This window comes from Bubalus bubalis, chromosome 2, assembly GCF_019923935.1.
Source record: "Bubalus bubalis isolate 160015118507 breed Murrah chromosome 2, NDDB_SH_1, whole genome shotgun sequence".
Taxonomy (NCBI): Eukaryota; Metazoa; Chordata; class Mammalia; order Artiodactyla; family Bovidae; genus Bubalus; species Bubalus bubalis.
In genome coordinates, this window is record NC_059158.1 from 159,723,407 (window position 1) to 159,749,701 (window position 26,295).

General features: G+C 58.1%; 1 protein-coding gene and 1 long non-coding RNA gene across 5 annotated transcripts; one reads left to right on the top strand and one right to left on the bottom strand.

Moving 5' to 3' along the window:
* Positions 1-1,195: 1,195 nt before the first annotated feature.
* On the top strand, positions 1,196-25,760 carry ASIC4 (acid sensing ion channel subunit family member 4). Of its 4 annotated transcripts, XM_025278333.3 has the most exons (11): positions 1,196-1,681; positions 2,338-4,482; positions 19,955-20,099; positions 20,188-20,315; positions 20,505-20,667; positions 21,159-21,215; positions 22,936-23,089; positions 24,491-24,582; positions 24,658-24,737; positions 25,054-25,158; positions 25,341-25,760. In XM_025278333.3, exons 2-11 carry the CDS (start codon positions 3,517-3,519, stop codon positions 25,452-25,454), a joined length of 2,004 nt encoding a protein of 667 aa, XP_025134118.2. In that variant the 5' UTR covers positions 1,196-1,681; positions 2,338-3,516; the 3' UTR covers positions 25,455-25,760. The 4 variants fall into 4 exon arrangements, 3 of the variants coding, with proteins under 3 accessions (XP_025134118.2, XP_044793804.1, XP_044793805.1); XM_044937869.2 differs by having other exon boundaries at positions 24,491-24,737; XR_006548959.2 differs by lacking the exons at positions 25,054-25,158; positions 25,341-25,760 and adding an exon at positions 21,628-21,655 and having other exon boundaries at positions 24,658-24,704.
* Positions 7,442-11,957, bottom strand: LOC123332185. Its single transcript, XR_006548960.2, has 4 exons — positions 11,316-11,957; positions 9,659-9,775; positions 7,860-8,084; positions 7,442-7,569 (listed from the first exon to the last, which is right to left on the bottom strand). It is a non-coding gene; the product is annotated as an uncharacterized LOC123332185 (long non-coding RNA).
* Positions 25,761-26,295: the final 535 nt, after the last annotated feature.

The window sequence follows — 26,295 nt, forward strand, 5'->3', positions numbered from 1 at the left end:
ATAAATCAGCCGCCGTCCGCCCCCCGCCCCTCGGCCCCCGCACAGCCCGTTTGTCACCGCTGCTCGCTCACCAGCCAGGACTGGCCCAGTCCCGGCCTCCGCTCCCCGATCCGTGTCCCTTTCCCACCCACGTCTGTCCCACACTAGCTGGTGCCCTGGGTCCCCAGCAGAGCCAGGCCTGGGACAGGTATCAGCTGGGCTGGGCAGGGTGGCGGGGGGGGGGGGGGGGGGGGGGGGGGGGGTGTACTCTGGAAGCTGAGGGTAGCTGGGGGCTCGCTCTAGGACCATTCTGTCTAGGAGTTTGGGGGTCATGTCACCCAGGCTGGGAGCGTGAGACCCACGAAGAGGGGGGGTAAGAGGCAAATGCAGCTTAGCTTGGGGGTCCCGGCTGGGAGAAGAGGCAACCCAAGGCCTGGGGGCCGGGGGCAAGATAGCTAGGAACCCCCAAACTGGATCCTGAGAGGCCTCCAGGTCTACCTTCCAGAGCACTTTGCCCAAATAAAACCTCCATGCCCCCTACCAGGGGCTCTGAGTCAGAACCCTCCGGCCCTCCCTCACCTATCCACCCCCCATTCCCATGCCCTAGCTGGTCAGGCTGTACAGATGCCAATCTAATCGCTGCCTCAGTCCATCCACCGAGCTCTCTCTGTCGGGAAGCCTGCTTCAGTTGGGTGAGGGTGGGTGGAGAACTGGACTGGGGAACAAGTCTGGGCAGTGGGACCAACAGGAGGGCGGAGGGCGGGCAGAGGACGACTGGCTAAGGCTTCACGTCCTGACCCTGCCCTCCCCCCTCCCAACTCCTCCCCCCCAACCTGCACCCACATTCCCACCCCCAGAGTCCTGGGCAGCCCCTCCCCCCTTGCTTACACCCGCCCGGGTCCAGCTAGCCACACTTGGCCCTGATGCTCACTGCAGGGAGCAGCCGGTCCCCTGGGAGTGGGTGGGAGAAGCACAGGGGAAAGGGAAGGGGGAGCTTGGGCGCAGGGCGAGGGGTGGGGGTGGGGAAGAAGCTGGGCCGGGCCCCAGGGACCAGCTGGGCAATGAGCCGGGGAAGCAGCCGGGAGGCTAAATGAGGGAGATTATCACCCAACTGCAGCCGGGCAGAGAGGGAGGCAGGCAGGGAAGCGGGGAGAGGGAGGGGAGAAGGGACGGGGGGCCAGAGGGGAAGGGGGTGTAAAGGGGATGGGGTGGGGTGACAGGGGAGGCTGGAGGGATGGGGGGAAGACCAAGGGATGGGCTGGAAGGACATGGAGGGGCTCCCACTGAGCACAGCCATATTCCCGGGATCTGGGAGACTGGATGGTGGGGACTTGGGAACAATTGGAGACAGCTGGCTGTGGGGCAGTCGGGGGGCGGGGGTGAGGGCGCTTGCGGCTCACTGCTGCTCCACTTCTCAGTGGCCTGGAGCTCCCCTCACCACCCTCTGCCCTCTGCCCCCCTTATCCCCTCCACACCAGGTTACCACCCGACTTCACTCCTGCTAGAGGCTGAAGGCTTCCTGACGCACCCTCAGGAGGAAAAGGGTGTGCTTTGGGCTCACGATGGAGGCCAGTTATGTTGGGGAGCACAACCTGTGTTCACAGGACAATTTAGTAACACGCACGGAGTCCTGGGCGGCAACCAGTGCCGGGGGAGAGCTTGGGGGTAGCTCCCCGTTTTCTTGGCAGATCCCCAGACTGAGGTAACCTTAAAAAGGCAATTAAATTACCTTTAAAAAAAAAAAAAAAAAAAAAAACCAGTAAAGAAAAATCAATACCAGGAGAAAAGGGGAAGAGAGAGGCTGGGGAGGACAAGGAGGTGGGGGAGGAAGGCTGGAAGGGTCTGGTGGTCTACAGGGAGGGGTGAGCATGGCAGAAGCAGCGATGAGGGCTGTCGGTGGTCACTTGGCGACTCTGAGTGCTAATTCAGCAGCTGCTCTCAGTACCAACCCCTGTCCCCTCTGGGACTTGGCCAGACAAAGCCCCTGGCCCCAGGAGTCTGGGATCCTCAGAGTGAAGGAGCTGGCCCAGCCAAGGGCCCCTGAGGAAGCTACTTTGATGAGAGGCTGGGGCCAACCCCCGCAGGGTGCCATAAAGGGCTGGGGTTGGGGGGACTGTGTGTGTGTGTGCTCCATGCTTGGGTGACCTGCAATGGACACGGCCTGACCTGGGCTTGCAGCCAAGAGTGTGCAGAGCCCTTCCCTGCCCTCCTGGGGCGCCACCCTGGGCCTCTTTCCGGGGCAGGGTAGGCCTGCCGCAGGGGAGGGGTGGCCGCTGGGCAGCGGGTGGACCTCAGGCTCTAATCCCTGGCTGCTGCCGTTTCCCTCAGATCGATTCCCTTCTCACTTTTTTTTTTCAGCTGCTGGTTCCGAGGCTCGGATCGATGGAGCCGCCTTCCCCGCCCCTCTGAGCTTCCTCTCCCTGCTGCTCATTAGCGCCCCGATTAATCAGCGCCCCCTTTCCTCTAGGGGACAAGTGCTTCTTCTCCCATGAGGGCTCTCTCACTTTCACACAAGCCCCCCCGCCCCCAGGGCACAGGCAGCTCACTGTGACCACCCCACCCTGGGGGTACCCCGGCATCGTCCCTTCTGGGCCAGCCACCATGGGCCCCATCCTGCCTCTCCTCAGCAAGGCATGGCCACCCCAGCGCTCCTCTGCCCCTCTGCCTGGCACCCCCTGCGCCTGCTTCTTTAGGATTGCATTCCCTCCGATTCAAACCCAGCACATCTGGGTTCCCTCCAAACCCCCCATTTGGGCTTTTCCTGACCTCCATGCCATACCCTCTCCCCACATCATACGTCCTCTGCTCCCTGGCCTGGCCACCCAACACGTTCCCTGCCCCCACCACAGGCCTGGCTGTGGCAAGGGATTTGGGAAATATTTGGGGAGGCAAAGTGGCCACAGATGCTTATGCTGGCCAGGGTGCCCTCTATCCCAGACACAGGAGAGACTGAGTTTGGGGATGGAGATGAAGTGGGGGAGAGGGCAGCCAAAACTGGAGAGCGGGCAGGGGCATGGTGGATGTTAAGTCCGGAGCAAAGCTCTAAGGAAGTCAAGTATCTTAATGGAGCCATCACTGACCCCTTGTCTGTCTTGCCTGCCATTCTCTGCCCTCCCCTCCCCTCCCTCATTCAAACAAGTGGCTTTCCCAAGGAGTTCTTTGGAAGGTGCTGTGAGTGGGGTAGCGAGGTCAGGAGGTGCTGGTGTTAGGAGTCAGGGAGGCCAGGAGGTGGGGGGATGGAGTTGGCTGACCCTTCTCACGGTGTGGTCCAGAAAAGTGGCAGAATAAGCTAAGGACTCTGGGTGTAAGCCTCTTCCCTGGTGGCCTGGGAGTGGGGCCAGGTGGGGACCCCATGCGTGACGAGGGTGTAGCAAGAGTTTGGGGGCCTCCCGACGAGGTCCCAGGCAAGGACCGGAGATCCCTGTCCTGGGCTGGGGGCTGCCCCCCTCCCCTGGCCTGGCTCCTGCCGCCCGTGCCGCCGGTGAAACGCTGTTGACATGTCCTGAATTATTAAGCACGGGGTGGGCTCCGGAGCACATGCTGAGCGGAGCGGCTGGGGCTGCACGGCGTGGCAGAGCAGCGCTCGCTCCCTCGCTCACTCGCTCGCTCGCAGGGACACACGCAGGGGCTGACAGCTGTGCTGGTGCTGATAAGGGAAGCCACAAGGAGACGATCGAGGAGAGAGACAAGCGGCAGCAGAGGCAGCAGAGGCAGAGGCATCATCAGGGCTGCGGAGCTGCTGGGAGTGGGAGTGACTCCCCCACCTCGGGCCCCCACCCTGTCCCCATCCTCTTCCCCGCTTGCCCTGAGTTTAGAAGAGCCGCTGCTGCCACCGCTGCCACTCCGGAGGGCACCGGGGGCTGCTGGCCAGGGAGGGACAGGGGCAGGAAGGCTCCGGCTGGTCCCAGCATCTGGGGACAGATGCCGATCGAGATTGTGTGCAAAATCAAATTTGCAGAGGAGGATGCGAAACCCAAGGAGAAAGAGGCAGGGGATGAGCAGAGCCTCCTGGGGGCCGCTCAAGGGGCAGCAGCCCCCCGGGACCTGGCCACCTTCGCCAGCACCAGCACTCTGCATGGGCTGGGCCGGGCCTGTGGCCCAGGCCCCCATGGACTGCGGAGAACCCTCTGGGCACTGGCCCTCCTCACCTCTCTGGCTGCCTTCCTGTACCAGGCGGCCGGCCTGGCCCGGGGCTACCTGACCCGGCCTCACCTGGTGGTGATGGACCCCGCTGCCCCAGCCCCGGCGGCCGGCTTCCCCGCCGTCACCCTCTGCAACATCAACCGCTTCCGGCATTCGGCCCTCAGCGACGCCGACATCTTCCACCTGGCCAACCTGACCGGGCTGCCCCCCAAAGACCGGGACGGGCACCGTGCTGCCGGCCTGCGCTACCCGGAGCCCGACATGGTAGACATCCTCAACCGCACCGGCCACCAGCTCGCCGACATGCTCAAGAGCTGCAACTTCAGCGGGCACCACTGCTCTGCCAGCAACTTCTCCGTGGTGAGTCCTGCCAGGCGGCCCGGCCAGCCTAGGGTGGCCAGAGGCTGGCGGTGGGGGTGAGGGTGGCGCGCAGGGCATCCTCTACAGGGCTTCCCCTCCTTCCGCCGCCACAGGCTGGCCTCATGTCACCCCCCAGCCCGGTGTTTCCCTCGGGGCTCCCTGGCAGGGAGCAGTGGACGCTCCTGGGGGCTTACCCGGCGGCTGCTGCTGCTCCTCCACGGGCTCTCCTGCTGCCGCAGCGCCCGGGTCTGGGGGGCCGGGGGTTCTGGGATGGGCTCAGGGGGGCCTGGAAGCCAGTCAGCTTGCTGGGAAGTGATGCACCAGGCCATAGCCAGACCAACTGACCCCTGCTTTTCTCTTACTCCTCTTTTCTTCTGTTGCCGCTGGATTCCCCCCCACCCACCCACCAAACAAGGGTGATGGGGAGAGCGTGTCTGGGGGCTCCAGCAAGGGAGGGACTCGGGGCTGCGTCTTGGGGAGCCAACCCGGCCAGCAGACTGGATAGAGCGGATCTTCACGGACACTGGGTGCCAGTGTCTCCCGCTGTCCCTGTCTCTCACACACACCCCCTTTCACGAACTCCCTTACACATCCCTCTTTCATGCTCCCCTCCAGCTTCTCCCGAGGCCCAGGCCCTCCCTCCGTTTCCTGGTTCTTGCTGCTCCCTTGCATGGCTCTAGCTCTTACACTGAGAATCACCCATTCACTCTCAGGAGCTTGGCTCACCCTCACTGCTGCCCCCGGCACACACGTGCATGCAACACACACACACACACACCTACTGCATGGGGACATAGTTCCTGCACACTCTCTCACTCACACTCAGCGTCCCTGTCGCCACGCTCCCGTGCACACCTGCACACCCACACACGCATCCAGAGAGCTACTCATCCACGTGCCCACAGCCCAGCCCTTACTCAGCTTCCCAGGACAGGGTCACCCCCTGGATGCCAACCCATCTTGTGGCCCCAGCTACCTCAGCCCCTCCCTGCTCTGTCTCACATATGTGTGAATGCACGCAGACACACACACTCTCACATGGAGGCGTGGAGCTGCCCTCCCATGCACACCTCCCATAATCCAGGTGTGTGAGGTGTGTGTCTGTGGGGGGTGTGTCTTGTACGCTGTCTGTCTGTCGGTGCTCCATTCACCCACAGTCACAGGCTGTCTGGTATTCCCAGGGCTTGAGATGCTGTCCCTGGTCCAGTTTACTCCTGGCATTATGCATGTGTGGAGCGTGGGGCGTGTGTTTTCATTCTTGTGACCGTGCCCAGCACATATGCAAATACATAGCATCAACATGGTGCCCATCCAGCCCAGGCTTTAAAGCCAGCCCCAAATGAGGCACTCTTCCTTGTCGTGACCCGGGGCCCCCCACCCAGGGTCTCCTTCGCTCACTGCCTCAGTAGCACCAGGAAATATGCTCCAGCCATGTTCCTGCCCCCACCAAGCCTGCAGCCTCGGGGTCCTCCTGCCGTGGGGTGGGGGCAGTGGGTAGAAATGGAGGAAGGGACGAGAAGGAGGATTGTGCTGAGAGAGGAATGGGGTGGGTGGGCACTAGCCTTGTGGTCCAACCGCACACCCCTTCTTCCAGGAAAAATCACTGCTCTCAAAGCGATTGTCCCTAAGGAGTGTGTGAATGTGGCCTCTTGGGTCCAAGGGGCTCCTCCTGCGACATCCCCACCCCTCCGGGTTGGTTAGGGGACAGAGCCCAGTGTCAGCAGGTGTTGTTGGGGCAGAAATCAATGGGGGCTTTGTGTCCCTGAGTGGGAGTTTGTGTCCCAGGCCCCAGTGTGGGGGTGGAAGGAAAAGGGGAAGAGTGATGAAACCTCAGTGGGGAGGGAGAGATAGGGGTCGAGGAAGCAAGGTGAGGGAGGCCAGAGGTTCCTGCCTGGCCTCCAGGGAAGGAGGATGTGCCTGGAGGATATGGGAACAGGGAGTCCCGGGATCAAAGCTGGGGAGTCCCTTTGAATGTGGGCACGGCCAGGCATGGGTGAGGGTGGATCTCCCATAGGCCCTTTGCGGTGGAGAGAAAAGGACTAAAGATTGTGGTTTTCTGCTCTGGATGCAGCAGGACAGTGAGGGGCAGAGGAGCAGAGCCAGCACTCGGGGAGAGGAATGTCTCTTGGACCCATCTGCCCCCGACCCAGCCTAGGTCCTGTACCTGTCTCCCAAACCCCAACCCCCGTGTGCCAAGTGGAACTCTTCCCTGGACCTGGCATTCTAGGGCTGAGTCCTTATTGCCAGCTTAGCATGGTCTGGCATTATGGCTGGGACGGCAGGATCCATGGCAATGGGGAAACTGGGGGTGTGCTGTGTGGGCAAGACTGGAGAAGAGGTACGGAGAGACAAAGACATCAGGCTCTCTGATGGGGACTTGAGGTCACAGTAGACTCTGTGGTGAGAATGTGGAGCCCACGATGGGGATTTGGGATCCATGGAGGGGAGACAGGTACAGGGATCAGTGATGGGAACCTCCAGCGCATGGGTGCTGAGACAGTCAGTGACAGCGATAGATGGGGTGTGGGAAAGGGGCTGGTGTGTGTTTTCTGCTGCTTTCCCCGTTTTCTCCTTCCCACTCCCCACTCTGCTGTGACCTTTCCTCCGAATCCAAGTTAATAAATGTCACATTTTCCAGCCTATTTTTACTCTGGGTAATGCACCCTCCCCCAGCCCCCTCAGCTGCAGCTCTGGCTTCTGTTACCACTGCCGTCGCTCTCACCCCCTGCTCCCTAATGTCCCCTCACCGACTCCCAACCAGTCACGCAATCAGCACGGAGTTCTGAGCACCTACTATGTGCCAGGCTCCCTGCCAGGTGCTGTGGGGGCAAAGAACAAAGAACGGGGGAGCCCTGGTCCCCAGTCCCTGTCCTCAAGCAGCCTCCAGTCTCGTGGTGGGGCGGGGACAGGGAGACTTCAGAGCTTAACCAACCATGCAAGAGTTAACCAGCCATGCAAGCAGTGTCAGGAGGCGCCAGGATTAATTGCCAAACGAGGTACATGGATAGTGAGAGCCAAGGTTCGGAGAGGCACTCTGCTGAAGAGGGCTGGGAAGGCTTAAAAGGGATAAGGCAGGCTGGGCTAGGTCTGGGGAGGAGGGGAGAGGGGTGAGAGAGAAGAGAGGGCTCCTGAGTGGTGGGGGATGCTCCCACCTCTCTACCCATACGCCCCTCCACCTAGCTCACTCCATCTCTTCTCTTTCCTGCCCCCCGCCTCACCCAGTCTGATACCACCCACCTCCACCTCCTCCTTCCATCACCACCCATATACTCTCTCTTCCTCCTCGATTCCTACCACCATCAGCTCCCCAACCCCAGTGTGCCAAGCCCCATCCATACTTTCCCTGGCTGCGGCTTGCTCTGAGCCTGCCCACTTACTAGAAGGCAGAAATCACTCTTTCTCCCTAGGCTTCATTTCTTCAGCTGTAAAATGCAGCTCTAAAACTCAGCATCTTCTCTCATCTGGGGATTGTATGGTGAAGCAATCAAGTGTGTGGGTTCTGGAGCCAGACCACCTGGATTCGAACCTTGGCTGTGTGGCCTTGAAGTCAGAAAGCTGCTGTGAGCATCCACTTCTGTATTCGTTAAATACAATAGTAGAACCTAAAAAAAAATTGGGTGCTTGTGATAATCAAAAGAGATGGCTGTAAAGGGCTTAGCCCACTGCTTGGCACACACACACGTAGTGTGCACTCAAGAGTGTCAGCTGTTAGAAACACCACCACCCCAGCTCCTGGCCCTCCTTAACCTGACTCTTCCCAGCACCACCTGCTGTTTTCCAACCCGTGTGCTGGCATCTTCGCTGCTCTCCATCACCTAGCCTTGCTCCTCTCCTGACCCTCGAGCCTGCACCCCCACTCTGTCATAGCATCCCCATGCTCCCCACCCCTCCCCAAGATTCAGGCACATGTGTGCATGCAAAGGAGTGCACACACTCGCGATCCATGCTGACACACAGAACACTCTGTGATGATGGAAACGTCCTGAATCTGTGCTGTCCACGGTGGTCGTCGCTAGCCACACTGGCCAGGGAGCATCTGTGGTGTGATTAGCATGACGGAGGACCAACATTCCATTCAAACAGCCGAGTGTGGCCAGTGACTGCGGTATCAGACCGTGGGGCTCCAGGTGGTCGTGGGGATGGGGTTCAAGCTGCCAGGTTGGGGAGGATAGGCTTTCCAACTGGCGTCACAGGATATGAAGTGGTGGCGGTGGGCTGTGATCAGAAGTCTGGCCGTCTACTAAGGTCCTAGGTTGAGCCAAGGATGGGGCCTGTGCCTGGGGACATCGAGGTGTCTGCTCACCATGTGAGCAGGTACACCTTACTTCCCAGGTGTAGGATATGACCTTGGTCTTTTCCATTCTGTTGTCTAGAAAACTGAGACATGGGGAAGGTGGAGAATCCCTGAGGAGGTAGAGGGAGGCCAGCTCGTCTCAGTTTGTCCTTTGGGGTCTGGGCAGCCCCCCGGCGGGGCAGGTGACCAGGGACCTGTGTGCGCTTCCCTGTCTCTATCCCCTCTCAGACTTCCCTCCCCATCCCAACCCCCCTCCCCCACGCGCTGGTGACTGCCGTGACTATTAATCACTAGCCGTGTTCTCTTCCTCTCTACTAATCAGGCACAATTAGACAAGGCCTCTTCCAGCTGGGCAGTCCCCCTCCCTGCCCTCTTCCCTCCTCTCCCAGCCCCACCCCAGCTGCCATCAGGATGGCTCTGAGGCAGAGGGAGCAGCAAGTTGCCCTCCATCACTCTCTGGCTGCCCCAGCCCCCAGTTGGAGGCTCCTCCACCATCTCCTGCCTTCAATCCAAGCTTCCACCTGAACCCAGTACCCCCTTCCCTGGTATGGTCAGGCCAGTACTGACAGTCTCCGCACCCGCTCCTTGATTGTGGCAGGGGCTCCTCCGCAGACATCCCAGCTCCGTAACTTTGCCTGAAGCCGCCTCTCCTCCCCCCCTTGACTCAGGAGGGGAGAGGGTTCCGGCTGAGCTTAGTCCAGGCCACTATCTACCGTATGAGCTGCCTCTGACCCTCACTGCCAGTCACCCTCTGTGCCCACCAGCCCCACCTTCTCCCGAGGCAAGAACCGGGAGAACATTTAACTCAACATCTAGTTCAGGGTTGGTCCTGCCTTTCACCCAGTAGGGAAGGGTGGGGGGTGAGAAGGGAAGGTCACTTACCCTTGAAGGGAGCAGCAGCTTCTCAGCCTCACCTGACTATTGCCCTCGGGTCAGGATGCCCAGTGTTGGGGGGGGGGGGTCTTCCCGTTTGTCCAGAGAAGCCGAGAGTCTTGATTACTTTAATTAAAAATTTCTTGGTTAAAAAAATAATCCCAAGAGCTACCTACAACTTGGACTGCAGAACTCAGTGAGCCTGCCCTCCCCACTGCGGGCCCCATCACTGGCTGCTGCCCCTCCATCCCACCTGAAGGGGGCGCTCTCAGCCTGGGTACCTCCTACTGGCTAGTGGCGTTGCTGGGGGGGATTTAAGTGGCGTGGCCCAGACACCGCGGGCAGGCACTGTTACTGTTACCCAGGGCTGGTCTGTAAGGGCAAAGGGGAGGGCCGTGCCCCACCCGGCCCCACTCAGCAGCCCGGTGGCCTCTTTATTAATCAGGAATCAGCCCCGAGCTGGGCTCATTATCAGCTCAGCTTCTTGTGGCACTGCCGGAAGATGCTGATTAGCATTTGAAGAAATGGCCCCCGCATTCTTGTCTTCCCTCTGTCTCCCCTACCTGTGCTCCTTCCGGGACCCCCACCCCTGCCCTTATGTTCCCTCTCCTGGCTGGTGGCAGGGCCGACTCCGCCGCCAAGCCCAGGCTAGGGGCAGAAGAGATCAGGGATTTGGGAGGGGGGGCGGCAGGGAGGCAGGAAGACCTCAAGGAGCACTCGGAGTGCAGAGCTTCAGGGCTACTCAGTTTGGGGCCCCGAGTCAGTGAGTCCCACGGGAGGAGGAGGGGGAGTGAAGGCGGGGTGAAGACTCAGGGTGGTCTTGAGAGATGGATAGCCTCCCTGGAAGAGGGGGGTGAGAGGGCAGCTTCAGGCTGAGTTATCAGTGTTTCCCTACCCTTCCAGGCTCTCCCAGTAATGCCACCTCCTTGGAGCAGTAGGGGGAGAGGGTGGGACAGTCAGAACCGTGGACTGGAGGCATGAGAAGTTTTTTTTTTTTGGGGGGGGGAGGTAAATCCCGCAGGAGGCTTAGGGTCTTGGAGCCATCCCACATGAGTGGGGGTGGGAGGACAGAGACCCCCAAGGGGTGGAGATCAGAGGCTTCAGAGTGAGTTTTCCAGAAAAGGGAGGGGTGCCAGCAGTTCTTCCCCGGCTCCCAGCCCCCAGGCCAGGGCTGGCAGCACTGAAAATCCAACCCACCCCCCAAATGTTCACTATGCCCTTGGGACACCCATTTTGAGTCAGAGGGGGAACAGTTCCAGAAAGACAGGCAGAGGCTGCAGCCGCCGAGGCAGCAGCGAGAGAGTTCAGAGAGGAGCCACGGGATGATTAAGGGGAAATGGAGGATTGATTTAGGAGGAAAGATTAAAGGAGCTAAATCCGTGGCGCTTGGCTCAGCGGTGACTAAGCGTGGACAGGATAATAGCTTACAAATGTGTGAAAGGTGTAAATACCAAACGGGGGGAGGGGCGGCGGTTCGGCGGCCAGGGGAGCGGGGCTGGGGGGCTGGGGAGGCCCCCGGAAGGGCAGGGGACACTCGGGCGATGGCCCCGTAGAGGGCTGGCTCCTCTCCAGTGGGGATGCAGCGCAAGCAAACGGGGGTGTCGGGGAGCCCCGGTTCCCAGCAGGGGTTCCATTTCGGGGGCACAGCTTCGCCGGCCTGTGCTACCTCCACGTCCCACTCTCGCCCCGCTGAGGATCTGAGGCCGCGGGTTCAAATCCCTTCGGAGTTCCTCCACTGCCCTGGGCACCCTGCCTTCCTCTCTGCAGCCCTCGGCTGGGGCCCCCGCCCGTCCCCGGCCGAGGAGGGCGGCGGGAGGCGGGGTCTCCCTCCGCGGTGGAAGCCTTTGGCGCGGCTGTGTGCGGAGGTCACTTTGCCGAGGAGCTGGGAGCCGGGGGAATGCAAATGAGGCAAACCCAGGGAGGAGAGCGGAGGAGCCCGGAGGAGACGGGAGGGAGGGAGCCCGGGCTCCGTGATGGATGCCCACCCCGGATGAGGGAGGCGGCGAGGAGCGCCAGGCGGTGGGTGCGGCCCTCTGGGTGCGCGTGGGCCCGGCCTGGATGCTCCGGTGCACCCGCGGGGTGGGGGCGATGGCACACCCACCGTCTCACCGCCGCTGCCACCTTCTCGTTCCCGGCTCCTTAACTCCCGCCGGGCTACGGGTGCGATTCACTGTGCAAGCAAACTCTTTTTAACTACTAACTTTGCATCGAAGGCTGGAACATCAGGGAAGGACTTCGTTACAAATTAAAAATATTCCTGCCTGCAAGACTGGGGCTTCCCTGGTAGCTCAGACTCTAAAAAAAAAAAAAAAATCCTCCTGCAATCCGGGAGACCTGGATTCGATCCCCTGGAGAAGCGAACGGCTACCCACTCCAGTATTCTTGCCTGGAGAATTCCAGGGACAGAGGAGCCTGGCGGGACACAGTTGATGGGACTGAACGACTTTAACTTATGCAAGACTGCTTTCTAGGGTTTAAGGCCTATGCGGTCGCTACTGGGAACAGGTCCGGCTGTTTACCTGGGCCCCGGGGGCCGCCCTCTCTCCTCCGCCGTGGAGACACGGCGCTCCCTGAAATCGCCGTGTTCTCCCACAGACTCACGTGCTCCTGCTACCGGCTCCAGCTCGGCAGCTACGCAAGGCCTTGACTGTCTCGTACTTCTCCACCACTGCTCATGCATTTACATTTGAACAAACATCGTGCCCATTTCCTGCTAGACTCACAATCACCTCTACCTTGGAGAAGAAGTCGCCTTGAAAAGTACCTGGCGGCTGGGGGCTGGGGTGTGCTGCGTCATGGTCCCTGGGGTAGGGAAGGGGGGGCAGGTTTATGGGGTGGGGGTCGTGCGTGCTAAGTCGTTTCAGTCGTGTCCGACACTTTGCGACCCTATGGACCGTAGCCCGCCAGGGTCCTCTGTTCTTGGGATTCTCCAAGCAAGAATACTGGAATGGGTTGCCATGTCCTCCTCCGGGGGATCTTCCCGACCCAGGGATCTCTTATGTTTCCTCCTTTGGCAGGTGGGTTCTTTACTACTAGTGCCCCTTAGGAATCCCTTAAGAGGGAGGGGTGGGGGTGGGGTACGCTCCCTGGGTCTGACTGTTCTGTGATCAGATGCCCTTCCTGGGTGGGTGAGTGCTCTTGCTCTGGGAAGCTTGACTCTCCAACCCAAGTTAAATTCCTGTTCCACAGTCATAGGACTTGGATTCATCCCCCTATCACAGCCCACATCCCAGCTACTAACATTTGCTTGTCCCAGGGATTGTTGGTTTTGTGTGCTTTGTTCTCCACTGTTGTACACCTGGCTCCCAGCATTGGTGCTCAGCAAACACTTTTGGAATGAATTAATGCCTCTGGGGCCAAACGGGCAACTCCTCCAGGGCAGAAGCCAGGGATTTTGTTCTCTGAATTATCCCCAACAGCAAGCACAGTGCCAGGCATACTGTACAGGCTCAAGGAACAGTGTAGGACAAGTGCGCCTGATGTGAATGCCCACCACTTCAGGAGCTCCTCCTAGTCTTTGGGGCTGTGCCAGGTGTGTATCAGTACACAGTGGCCTTGAGCACAGAGTCCCATGCCCCTGACCCAGTCCCCTCCTCTGCTACCTCACATGACTCTGGCTTGCTCTACCCTCTCCGGTCTTCCATTGTCTTGTCTGTAAAATGGAGATGTTAAGACATCTCCAGTAGAGGGCTTTTGTGAGAATTAAGGTCCCTGGGTTGGAAAGATCCCCTGGAGGAGGACATGGCAACCGACTCCAGTATTCTTGCCTGGAGAATCCCATGGACAGAGGAACCCAGCAGTCCTATAGTCCATCAGTTCAGTCGCTCAGTTGTGTCTGACCCTTTGCGACCCCATGGACAGGGTTGCACAGAGTCAGACATGACTGAAATGCCTTAGCATGCATGCACACAAGGAGTTAATTTATATAAAAGGCTTAGGACTGTGCTTGCCACAGAGTAAGCACTGAATAAATGTTAACTGTCGCTATTATTTATGTATTCAATACATTTTCTCTTTTCCATTACACCTCCGACGATGCCTATTATTATTCCCATTTTACAGAAGAAAAATGGAGGGTCAGAGAGGTTAAATGACTGAACCTGAATCTCACAGACAGTTCAGGGCTGCTGGCCTGCACCCTCCTCTGGTAGGACAGCCAGATCTCAGAGCCGGGGGGTTTTGCTTTGACAGCATTTCATTCTCGCCCACAACTGCTGAGAGAGCCTTTTCTAAGGGGTATTGTGCCCAGTGAGAATGGGCCCCGGAGGGATCCAAGGTCAAATGGCTGCCCCAGTTGGGCTCCCCCACTTTCTTGAGCACCTTGCATGCATCTCTCTGGACTTACCTCTGATCCTCACTGTGAACCTCAGGAGGAGGAATTACCATTACCCCTTTTACAGAAGAGTAATCTGCAGCTCAGAGAGGTTAACTCACCACCCAAGGTTGTTTGTCCAAGGCTGGTGGCAGAGCCAGGATTTGAACCCTGTTCTGTTAGACTTCAGAATGTGTACCCATTTTTCCACCTTAAGAATCTTATGTGGATCCTTTCCCAGCACCGCATCCTCTGGCCGATCTCTGCCCCAGTTTGAATCTTATTGGCCTCCACAACACCCTCATAACTAATATTGAGGCCTCATGTATGTGATTTTACCTTGCAAATGCCTGTCACCTACTTCATCTCTTTTGAGACTTATTACCAACCTATGAGATAAGGTGAGCAGGAATTTCTGTCCCCACTCGACTGATAAGGAAACTGAGGACAGAAGAAGTCAGTCAATCACTTGACTAACCAAGTTACACAGCTGCCACTGGTGGAGCAAGGGCTGGGACCAGGGTCTACTGACCTCCAGGTACATAATGGAGGTTAGTGGACAATGCTGGGGCCCAGTGGGGCTTGGGGGCTGGGTACTAGTTCTGAATGTGCCCTCTTTTTTCTGTATGCCCTTGGGTATGTCCCTTGCCATCTCTAGGCTTCACATTTGGCCTTTGTACAATGAGGCTTTGGACTGAGTGACCTCCCAGTTCTGACCAGTGAAGACACCCCAGGCATTTTGAGTTGGCACTGTCTTCCCTGGTGAGGACAGAGAAGGAAGAGGCTTTGAACCTGGATGCTTGGGCTACCCCTGAGTGAAGCTGGGGCTGAAGAGCCATCTGACTTGGGATGCTAGTTACAGTCCATGGCAGATGAAAACATAACCCCTTCTTCCACTGGCTACCCTGGACCCCTGGGCACTATAGGATTAAGGGGAGTTCGTTCCAGGGGCTGAAGTGAGAGGCATGGGGCTAGACCAGATCAGGAGGGCTGATGGAATTTGAAGGGATAAAGCTGCCGTGGAAAAGAGGGGTGGGTGGAGGTGCCAAGGCCTTGGCAGAGGCAGGGTGCCCAGAAGGCACTGGAGATAAAGCCCAGGCCGCAGATTAGTGCTGGGATTAGCCCAGCCTCAGCTGCTCCTGGCTGCTTCTTATCTCCTGGAGGCCCAGAGCCCTTTCCCCCACCACTCTAAGCCCTGGCCTTGCTAATTGCCTGTTAACCCCGTGGGCTCCATGATTGCAGGGAGGATGAGGGGGTGGGAAGGGGTGAGGGCGGATACCAGCCAGCCAGCCAGGGAGAGTTTTTCAAGGCAACTGGAGCTGTGGACAGATGGAACTCAAGGAGCTGAGAGAGAAGCCGTTGCTCAGAGGAGCACGCTCTGGACAGGTCTCTCCCAGTCTCTGGTCGTTGGTCATCATCTGGGGCAGACCCAGAGAAGCAGGCAGGGAGAAGGAGGGAGGTGCACCTGGGAAGGGACTCTTGGTCAGGGAGGTGGTTTGGCCCAGAGAAAAATCAAGAAGAGGAAGACAAGAGTCAGACACTGGATACCTAGTCTAGGGGATAGACAGGGAGAAAAGCAAACAGGTAGAGATGCAGTGGGCAAAAGAACAGAGGCGGTGGGGGGCGGGGGTTGGGGCGAGGGGCGTGTAGCCAGGCCAATGGGAAGAAGGCCAGGCCGGGGGATGTACAGGCGGGCAGAGCGCATGCAGCAGAGACACAGGCCAGATGAATAACTGATTAGATGCTGAGGACAGAGAAAGACTCAAGAGGATGCAGAGAGGCTTGAGAGACAAACTGAGATCAGGGGATGGGGAGGCTAGAGAGGCAGACAGACCCAGGCCAATGCTGAAGGGGAGGTGGTCCGAGAGGGATAGGCAGAGGGCTGGCAGGAAGTGAGCTGGGGGAGGGGTCTAGGGGTCTGCCTGCAGTGCGGACACAGTGCTGTTGAGAAGCTGTCCAGCCCAGGCCCAGAGCGGGGCAGACCTAGGAATGAGGGCAGAGAGCAAGGGAGGGCCGAGAAGAGGGAGCACCTGGCGGGAGAAGGAGGTGTTGCTGGGATGGGAACAGGCTGATAGGCTGTGGCTAGTGGTGGCAGATCTGGAAATAGCCCGTCAGTCCATCAGGGTACATCCTGGCCCAGGACATGCCTCTTTCCGTGGCCGGACTCTGGAGCCTCAACTCCTGCGTACACACCCTCCTCTGGGGCCAGTCCTTGGGGAGAGCGCAGTGGACAGCCAGTGGGACCTTGTGGCTGAGCGGCCGTGCCGTCTCCATGGAAGTCTGTGGACTGTGCTGCCACCAGGGTTCTGCCACTTAGGAGCCAGCAGCTCCACCCGCTGCTGCCTGCCTGGCCCAGGGACCGTCTCCAGGGCAACGCTTTGCTCTGCCCAGCAGTGGGGCCTGACCCAGGCGGTGCAGGTGGCCTGGCCCTGCCAGTCTGGCCTGTCCACTCCCTGCAGAGCATTGTCCATCAGACCTGGAGTCCTTCCACCCATCTTCCTTTGTCACCTTCTCTCTGCACAATCGCCTCGAGGGCAGAGGCACCAGGTAGCCACCCCCATCTGAAGCCATTGGAGCCAAAGCCTTCCCAGTTGGCTCTGCCCTGCACAAGGGTAGTCTGTGTCATGCAGTCTGTGTGTGTGGTGGAAGGATCAGGTAGGGAGGCAGCTCTGGCCCCACCCAGGTTCAGACTTGAGAGACACAGGTTCGATCTCTGGGTCAGGAAGATCCCCTGGAGGAGGGCATGGCAACCCACTCCAGTGTTCTTGCCTGAAGGATCCCATGGAGGAGGAGGCTGGCAGGCTACAGTCCATGGGGTCACAAAGAGTCACACACTACTGAAGCGACTTAGCAGGCACTGGAGATACCAAGATGATATCCCAGCCTGGGGCCTGGGGCTCCCAGCCTCAAGGAGTCCACGGTCCCAAGGAAGAGATCATGACAGTGCCCAGGGGTCAGGGTCAGTTGCTGCACGCTGGGGGGCATGTGTGAGCAGCTCCCTATCAGGGTCCCCATGCAGCCCCGTACCTTGTTTAGCTGCCCCACTGGAACCCACACTGAAAAATGGCTGCAACAGCAAAAGCTGATTCCAGCATCTGCTTGGCTCAAAATAGGAAGGAGGTGAGTGCTTTGAGAATTGGGGCAAATGCTCACATATTCTCCCCCCTCTGCCTTTCCCACACTGCTGAGGATCCAGCGATCTTGCCCCCAGCCCTATTCAAAGCTGTCTTCCCTCTGGGGACATGTTGTGAAAACACAGATCTAGAGTTGGGCTGTCTTGCTGGACTCTGGCCCTTTTGTCTAGGGACTTTTGACCCACTGTGTGGTCTGCAGACCAGCGGGTTGTTAGAAATGCAGACTCTCAAGTCCTGCTCCCCAACACACGTTTGCTGACTCAGAACCTGTCTTTTGACAAGACCTCTAGGTGCTCGGTGTGCAGATTAGAGTTTAAGAAGCACTGCTCTTGGAGACCTTGGCAATCAGCCAACCTTGGGACCTCAGTTTCCTCATCTGTAGGATGTCGGGTGGCTGTGAGATTCAACTGGAATTGGAAAGAGCTTGTGAAGCATTGAGCGCAGTGCCTGGGGCAGAGCGAATGCTCTGGGACTGTCCGCCATGCCCACTCCTGCCCCACTGATAGACACAGCAGGGAGCTGGGGCAGGGGTGTGACAGAAAGGGTCAATGATGACTGGAACCCAGCAGCTGGCATGGGTGCAGAAGGCGGAAGGGAGGGACAGGTGAGGGACTGAATCTAGAGGCAGCAGATATGGAAAAGAGACTATGGAAGGTGTAGAGGAGTGGAGTGAATGGGAAGGCGGGATGGAAGAAAAGGAGTTGAGTGTTGAGACTCCAGTCTCATTTCAGCTGGATGGGGCCGGGACAGGGGCTGGGACTTGGGGCGGGGTAGGCTGGGAGGGGAGTTGCCAGCACTGGATGGTGGGAACCCCTGAGTCCTACATCTATCTCAGTCAGCTCCACCTCTCCCACTGACTAGTTGTGTGACCTTGGGCAACTCACATCACCTCTCTGAGCTGCGGCTCCCTCATCTGTAATCATCAGGCTAATTAAACCTGCCTGATACCAGGGTAGCCGAGGAGATGCAATGGGGCAGCAGACGTTGCCGTGTTTTGTAAACTGCACAGTGCTTGTTACTGCGTCCTTTTGTTTTGAGAATCTGAGGCGGGGTGCTTGGGTGATAGAAGAACTGTCTGAGAGGGAAGAATTATCAAGATCATTAACCTAGTAGAGACGGGAGGGTGAGACAACCCTGCCCCACGGTTGGGGGCACCCCAGGCCCCCAGTTCCTAGAACTCTTCACTCCCACTGCCTTCAACCCAGCCCTCCCCTTTCCCTGGAGTGAGGGGTTTAGGAATCTTTTCCCTTAGATGGCCTCCTCCATGCCTCTCCTCCCAGCTTTCACCAGAGTGAAAATGTTCCCGCGGAGAAGGGGAGAGAGAGAGATTGAGTGCGCTGACCTTCTTACCCCCAGTGAAAGTGCTGCCTGTGATGGGTTTGACCCGGGGGCTGGTCTCTGTGGGGTGAGCCCGGCAGGGGGGAACTTCCATCTGCCTCCCTCCCTCAACCTCCTCCCCAACCCCAGCCGCTTGCAACTAACTCCAAACCGCAGCTCTGTCCCCGCCGGAGCCTCGGCTTCCATCTCCGGGGCGCCAGCGCCATCTGGTGTCCATATGGGAGAACTCTCCGCAGAGGAAACCGGGGATGGGCTTCGTTCAGCGCGGGTCGTCTTTTCTGAAAGCATTTCTTGTGCCCTGCACTGGGTGAGGGATGATGACCTCTGCTCAGGGAGACAAACAGATAAGCAAGGTTATCTGAGGTCTTAATGAGTAGTTTGAGCAAACCCACAAACACACTGATCAGGGAAGGGTGACACTGTGAACATGGGTGTGGCCTATGAGTGTACGTCTGAAGAAGGGACACTTAAGCTCAGGTTTAAAAGATGAGCAGCTGGGCCGTGCCAGCTGGGTGGAAAGGAGCATTCCAGGAAAGGGAACTGCAGGAACAAAGGCCCTGGGAGAGATGTTGCTCCATAAGTTTGAATTTGTCATGGAGATCTCTTTGCAGGAGAGAGGCAAAGGTCACCTCTCATGGAGACTTTCAGGCAAGGAGGGAACTTGGCTTTATTCTCTGGGGAATGGGAAGCGGTGTTGGGCTTTAAAATGGCAAGGGACTTGATTGTATCTCTGCAGTTTAGAATGAGCACTCTGGCTACAATGTTGTGAATGGCTTGGCAAAAAAACCTTAAACACGCCAATGCTCAATCATGTCTGACTTGGAAGGGAGAGGCAAAGGCAGATGCAGGGACACTAGTTCGGAGCCTGCCGCCATGGCCAGAGGCAGATGACAGTGAAAGTGGACATGACATGGAAGGAAACTGGATGGATTCTAAATAGATTTCGGAAGTAGAATTGCCCAAGATGGCTGCTGGATTAGATGCCTGGTCACCCCTGTTCCGTATCTGAGCAACCAACTTACTGGAAGAGGGAGATTTCAGGGATTCTGACTCTAGAAACTAGGTTGAGAGCGGAGCCCTTTACTCAGAAGAGGAGAAGCAGTCAGGGACAGGATTTGGGAAAACATCAAGAGTTCTGCTATTGATATGTGAAAGTGTTCATCACTCAGTTGTGCAACCCCATGGACTGTAGCCCACCAGGCTCCTCTGTGCATAGGATTTACCAGACAAATATACTGGAGTGGGTTGCAATTTCCTTCTCCAGGGGATCTTCCTGACCCAGGGCAGATTCTTTACTGGCTGAGCCACCAGGGAAGCCCCATTAAGCTGAAGGTGCGTTCTAATCATTGAAGAGAGGATGCCAGTAGAAAAGATGGAACTTGAGGGAGCAGCTGGGCTGTAGGTTGGTTGCTGGGATATAGGACAGGGGTGACCAGGCAGGTCTGGTGGCCCTTATAGACCACCAAAGCTTAAGGGATTGTCTTTCATCCTGAACCCTGCCCCTCCTCTCTCTCACCCCAGGTCTATACTCGCTATGGAAAGTGTTATACCTTCAACGCGGATCCGCAGAGCTCACTGCCCAGCCGGGCAGGGGGCATGGGCAGTGGCCTGGAGATCATGTTGGACATTCAGCAGGAGGAGTACCTGCCCATCTGGAGAGAGACAAGTACACAGGCGGGATAGGGACAGGGGCTCCAGCCGGGGTCCTCTGCCTGCGATGAAGGTTTCCTAAGGACCCCATCTCCACTGTGCAGATGAGACATCGTTTGAAGCGGGCATCCGAGTGCAGATCCACAGCCAGGAGGAGCCACCCTACATCCACCAGCTGGGCTTTGGCGTGTCTCCAGGCTTCCAGACTTTCGTGTCCTGCCAGGAACAGCGGGTGAGCATGCCCAACTGGGTCCTGGGTTGGCCATGGGGTGGGGCCTTTGGGCCCAGAGTGGAGGCTGACCGGATCTGCCCTCCAGAAGCTCACATCCCACCAGCCCTTCCACAGCCTTTGCTGGGGCTGTGGGTGCTGGGGGCAGGGAGAGACTTCTATGCGTGACTCCATCGTGCCCTGCCTCTTCAGCTGACTTACCTGCCCCAGCCCTGGGGCAACTGCCGAGCGGAGAGTGGGCTCAGGGAGCCTGAGCTTCAGGGCTACTCAGCCTACAGCGTGTCTGCCTGCCGGCTGCGCTGTGAAAAGGAGGCCGTGCTTCAGCGCTGCCACTGCCGGATGGTGCACATGCCAGGTGGGCACCCCACCCCCACCAGCCCTGCGTGCCACCTTGCCAGGCTCCAGAACCTCTGAGGGCAGAACACTGCTCATGTGCATGGGGGCAGGTACATGTGTATGACACATGTGTGCATGTGTCTACCCACGTGAGGGTGCCTGGTATGTGTTTGGGATTTTGTGCATGTTTTCACATACGCATATGTATCTCTGCATACATGTACTTGTGTAATCTGTACTTGTGTATGTGGGTTGTGTGCACGTGCTTCATCACGTGCATGTAAATGCATGTGCATAGTTGTGTCCATGGAAGCGTGCGTGGCTTGCATGCGTATATGCACGCATACATCTCCATGCTTCTATGTACAAACACGTACACATTCGTGCATGCACATACATGTGCAAACACCCACATGTGTGCACATGAACATGTGTGCCCATATTTGGGAATGTGCGCTGTGGAGAGTGGATGGAACCATAGACTCCAGGAATAATCTTCTCTCCTTTCAGGCAATGAGACCATCTGCCCGCCAAATATCTACATCGAGTGTGCCGACCACACACTGGGTCCGTGCTGCCTTCTCGCCCTGCCTCTCCGCCCCACTCCTCTTCATCTCTCTGTCCACCTTTCTCCTCACTGCCTTGGCTCCTCCCCTCCCAGTCTCTTCCTGGGGGTTTTCCTGGGGGCTGAGCCTTATCCCATACCTCCAGGGGTCTGAGGACCTTTGCAGGTGTGGTACTTGGGTAAGTGGAAGCAGCGGGCTGGGAGGTTGCTGAGAACCGGAACTGAGAATGAGGGGCGGGGCTTCTCATCTTGGTCCAGCAAATGAACTTGCCTCTCTGGGAAGGGGAAATGACTTTTCCCTTGGTGTGAGGAAAGGTGCATTGCTGGCTATCAGTGTGGGTAAGGCAACCCCTTCTGTCCATAGATCTCACCTGATCCACACTTCATTCATTCATTCATTTATTCATTCTACAGATGTTTACAGCCTGCGCTGGTGCCAGAGGTAAGAATGGGAATAAGAGCCCTGCTCTGTGGTGCTTACTACCCAGCAGGGGTGCGGACGGGCATCACAATGCAGCGTGTTAGTCCTTGGGTAGGGGAACCTCAGCGATTCTGTGGGGCCCCAGCAAAGGCAGGCAGCCCCACCTGGGCAGGAAGGGAGGATTTCCAGAGGAAGTGACTTATGAGCTGAGGCTTGAAGGATGTAGAGGAGTCAGGCTGGTGAAGAGGGGGACCCTTCTAGGCAGTGGGAGCGGCTCTTGCTAAGACTTGTAGCCAGAGAGGGCACACGTGAGTCTGGGGCCTTGAAAGGTCAGTGTGCGCAGAGGAGGCTCTGGGAAGCCAACAGCGGCTTAAGGCCAGGCAAGAATGCCTTCTGCTTTTACAAAGGGGACTCTGATGAGATGCAAGGATGGAAAGGTGAGGAGGAAGAGAGGAGGTAGACTAGACTCAGAGTGACTGGTCAGGAGCACACTGAGGAATCCAGATGCTGGCCACAGGGGTGGGCTTAAGATCTGGGGGCAGAGTCACACCTTCTCTGTCCTACAACTTCATCTGTCAGAGGGGTGACTGAAGAGTGTTTCATGAAGAAACAGATGTGAATGGGGATAAGGGGACCACAGGAGGGGTGAGACTCCACAGAACTAGGGGCACCCAGAGAGGGACCTGTGACTGTCCGAGATGGACAGGAGCTGGGAGCTGGGGCCACGAGAGGAGAGATGCAAAGAGGGCGGGGAGTCTAGGTGACGCATTTGGCAGAGGTCAGCTTCCTGGGACAGAGCAAGTTGGGGAGAGTGGATCTGAAGGGGCGAACAGAGAAAACCCAGCACACTGAGCACAGGATCTTGCCCACTGTCTGTCCGTTCAGTCATCTACTCATTCATCTTTCCACTTACCCATAGGCATATGTAAAAACATGCATTAATTCCATTCATCCCAGCATCCTCTCCAAGCCCCTCGTGTGTCTGTGGCCTCACATGATTGATCAGCTCTGGTTGGTGGGCTGAGCCCTCCCTCTAAGCCACGGGGACCTCTCCGCCCCAGGGGGCTGGGCAGCAGAGGGAGAAGGAATGTGCTGGGGGTTCTGCGTCTGCCCACTTTCTTGGATGGTCTGAAACTGGACCCGGAAGCCGGTCTCCTCCAGGTGGTGCCAGAGCTGGTCAGAACCGGCCCTCAGTGTGGGCGTGCCTGCCTCAGGACCGCCCCCGAGGCTTCCTTCCAACAGCTGGAGGGCCTCTGGGGATCCTGCCCTCCCCCACTGCACTTGGTGCCTCTGTGTTGCAGACTCCCTGGGTGGGGGCTCCGGAGGCCCGTGTTTCTGTCCTACCCCCTGCAACCTGACCCGCTACGGGAAAGAGATCTCCATGGTCAGGATCCCCAACAGGGGCTCGGCCCGGTACCTGGCAAGAAAATACAATCGTAATGAGACCTACATACGGTATGTGTGTGTGTGTGTGTGTGTGTGTGTGTGTAATGGAGACCACCCTCAATAGGTCTAGTGTATGATGGAGGCTAGGAATGGATTGCAGCTTTGTTAATAATGAGCATTCTGCCAGGAATACCTTTCAGGATCTTGATCTGTTTTTTTTCTAACTAACCCCTGCCCACCCCAAGTCACATCCATTGTCTCTGCCTCCAGGGATGCCCTTCAGAGACAGCCCAAATGCCTTTCATCTGAGCTCCCACAGCATGCTCCCATATCTCTATCGTTGCATTAACCTGCTGTTTTAGAACCCTCTGTTTGCGTGTCTTTCTGCCCCAGCAACCTGGGAACTGTTCAGTGCATGTCCAGTTCTGTGCAGAGGGAGAGGGACTGGAAGGGATGGGGGAGGAGCCGGGTGGCCCACAGGTGGCCCCACTGAGCCCTGGATCTGGTACCCTGCAGCCAATCTACAAATGCTGAGCATCCTCTGAGTGCCAGGCCCAGCACTGGGCCCTGTGGGGATAGAGATGATTATAACTCATGCCACAGTTTGTGGATGAGGCCTTGTTTGAAAGTGTTCTTAGGCCCCCAGGAGAGACGACTGCGGGTGGGGTAAGGGGAGCAGGGGAGGCATGAGCTGGGCCTCTGTGGTTTGGGTCCATGAGAAGAGGAGGGAGGGGGGAATCCCAGTTAGAGATGTGTGGGATGCTGCAGAGACCCGCCTGAGAGTCAGGAAGGCTATGTGGAGAGAAGCAGATAAGAGTGCAGTTTGGACAAGAACGTACAGTGCGGTGGATCATGGGCAGTCTTGAAAGTCTGGAAGAGGAATTATGGAGTGGACTGCAGGGTAATAGGGAGCCACTGAAGGTTCTATGGGGCTTTTAAGGTGGCATTAGGGGTAAAGAACCTGCCTGCCAATGCAGGAGACACAAGAGACTCAGGTTTGATCCCTGGGTCAGGAAGATTCCCCTGGAGGAGGCCACGGCAACCATTCTAGTATTCTTGCCTGGAGAATCCCTTGGACAGAGGAGCCTGGCAGGCTATAGTCCATAGAGTTGCAAAGAGTCAGACATGACTGAAGCGACTTAGCATGCATGCACGCCCACACACACGAAGGTTCTACAGAGGTACGGGGATGAGGCAAAGTGAATGCTATTTGCTGCTTTAGAGAAGGCGGGAGGGAAGGCAGGCCTTGGAGTTTTGTTTTGTTCTCCCAGGCCTTTTGCTAGCCTTCAGAACATGAAGCTAACAGGAATCTGGGCCTGCTTCTCCTCACAGCCTTTGGGAGCCTGGGGGTGATCACCAGCTTCTCCATGCAGGGGCCTCAGATCTGGGTCTGCTGGGTCTGGGGTGTCCCACCAGCTGTCTCCTTGAGACGATGGCCTCTCAGGGATACCATGCTTCCTGTCTCTGCAGAGAGAACTTCCTGGTTCTTGATGTCTTTTTTGAAGCCCTGACCTCTGAGGCCATGGAGCAGCGAGCAGCCTACGGCCTGTCAGCCCTGCTGGGTGAGCCTGGCCCCGATTGCACAGGGATGGAGCAGCCCAGCCTCCTCCCTCTGACCCTGCTCTCGCGCTTCCCAGGAGACCTCGGGGGACAGATGGGACTGTTCATCGGGGCCAGCATCCTCACGTTGCTGGAGATCCTCGACTACATCTATGAGGCAAGGGATAGGGGCCTGGTGGGTAGGAGGAGGGGCTGGGGGGAAAGCAGAGAGGCCCGGCAGGCTTTCTGGTAGACCTGGACTGGCAGGAAGTCAAGCTCAGAGTTCTTTACTAGCCCTCCCTCCTCCCTTGACTGGCCAGAAGGTCTGAGGGCAAGGAGGGGCAAAGAGAAGGGGGATGGGGGAGGAGGGCTGGGGTGTCCCCGTGAGGGTTTGCTGGGGCAGCAAGTCCTATGTGGTGGGGCTGGTGAGGCCCGTCCTTCTCCTCTAGCAAGTTTCCTGAGTCCACTGCTGTCCCCCCACCCTGAACCCCAAGGTGTCCTGGGACCGACTGAAGCGGGCGTGGCGTCGCCCCAAGACCCCCCTCCGGACCTCTACTGGGGGCATCTCCACTTTGGGGCTTCAGGAGCTGAAGGAGCAGGTGAGGATGAGTATGCAGCCAGCACTCTCTCCCAGGACTGAATCCCCTGATAACCTCTGAACTAGCCCTCCAGGGTGGGGTTCCTGGAGCCTCTGCCCCCCACGGACAAGGGAAGGCTGGCTGTGAGAGGCCTGGGGCCTTCACTCAATCTCTCCCTGTCCCCCTCCCTCTTCACCTTGCAGAGTCCCTGCCCAAGCCGGGGCCGTGCTGAAGGCGGGGGTGCCAGCAGCCTGCTCCCCAACCACCACCACCCCCATGGCCCCCCAGGAAGCCTCTTTGAAGACTTCGCTTGCTAGGATGGTGCTGTGTCCCAAAGGACCCAGGAGTCTGGGACTCCTCCCTGGATCCCCACTGTAGACTCTGGCTCCCGGGACAGGAGGCCAGGGGAGCGGGGTACCCAAGGCTGAGGGAGCAAGGGCGGTGCCCACTGGAAGGGTGGGGACTCTCACTCACCCTGGCGCCAGCTGCTTTGCACAAGGCTTCCTCTTGTGCACACCCTCCTCCCCCAGGCTGGTGACCAGGGAGAACTTGAGACTAGGACGTGGGCCCCTGTGGAGGAGAGAAGGGCTGCAAGAGGAAAGAGGGAGGAGGAGAAAGGGGCCCACCCTAGCAGGAGTGGAACCCTCTGTACATTTGTATATATTCAGGGAGGACAGGGTGGGGATAGGGTACCGATGTAGAAAGCGGGTGGGGTGATGGTGATAGGGGTGGGTAGTTTAGGGACAGCCAGGGTCCTAGCCCTGAAGTGTCAGCAGGAGAGGGCAAGCCCCTCAGGACCCAGGACAGCTGGGCTGGTCCTGCTTCCTGCCCCGCTCCAGACCCAGCTCCTCTTTTGGCAGGAGAGTGGGTGATCCAGCCGGCCTGGCCCAGCTCCCAGTTTCCCTTGCCCCAACTCCACTCCCCAAAGCCTGTGCCACAGGGAGCAGCAGCTCTTCCAGACCTTGGCTGAGCTTGGGGGTGGGAAAGGGGGCTTCCTCAGGCCTCTCTGCTTCCGATCTGGTTTTATAAAGTGCTGACAAAATTGGGAATAAAGAGGTATTAAGAATTCTCTGTGTGTATATGTGACTAAGCTGGGAGCTGGGGCGTGGCAGGGCACACGCATGACTCGGTCTCTTGGAAGAGGAAATCCTGGCCCCA

Bases quoted from the DNA above. Each gene is read 5' to 3' on its own strand.
- ASIC4 (XM_044937869.2), top strand. From the start codon at position 3,517: ATGCTGAGCGGAGCGGCTGGGGCTGCACGGCGTGGCAGAGCAGCGCTC. The intron at 20,316-20,504 runs GTGAGCATGCCC...CTGCCTCTTCAG, and splicing joins TGTCCTGCCAGGAACAGCGG to CTGACTTACCTGCCCCAGCC. The intron at 21,216-22,935 runs GTCCGTGCTGCC...TCTGTGTTGCAG, and splicing joins GTGTGCCGACCACACACTGG to ACTCCCTGGGTGGGGGCTCC.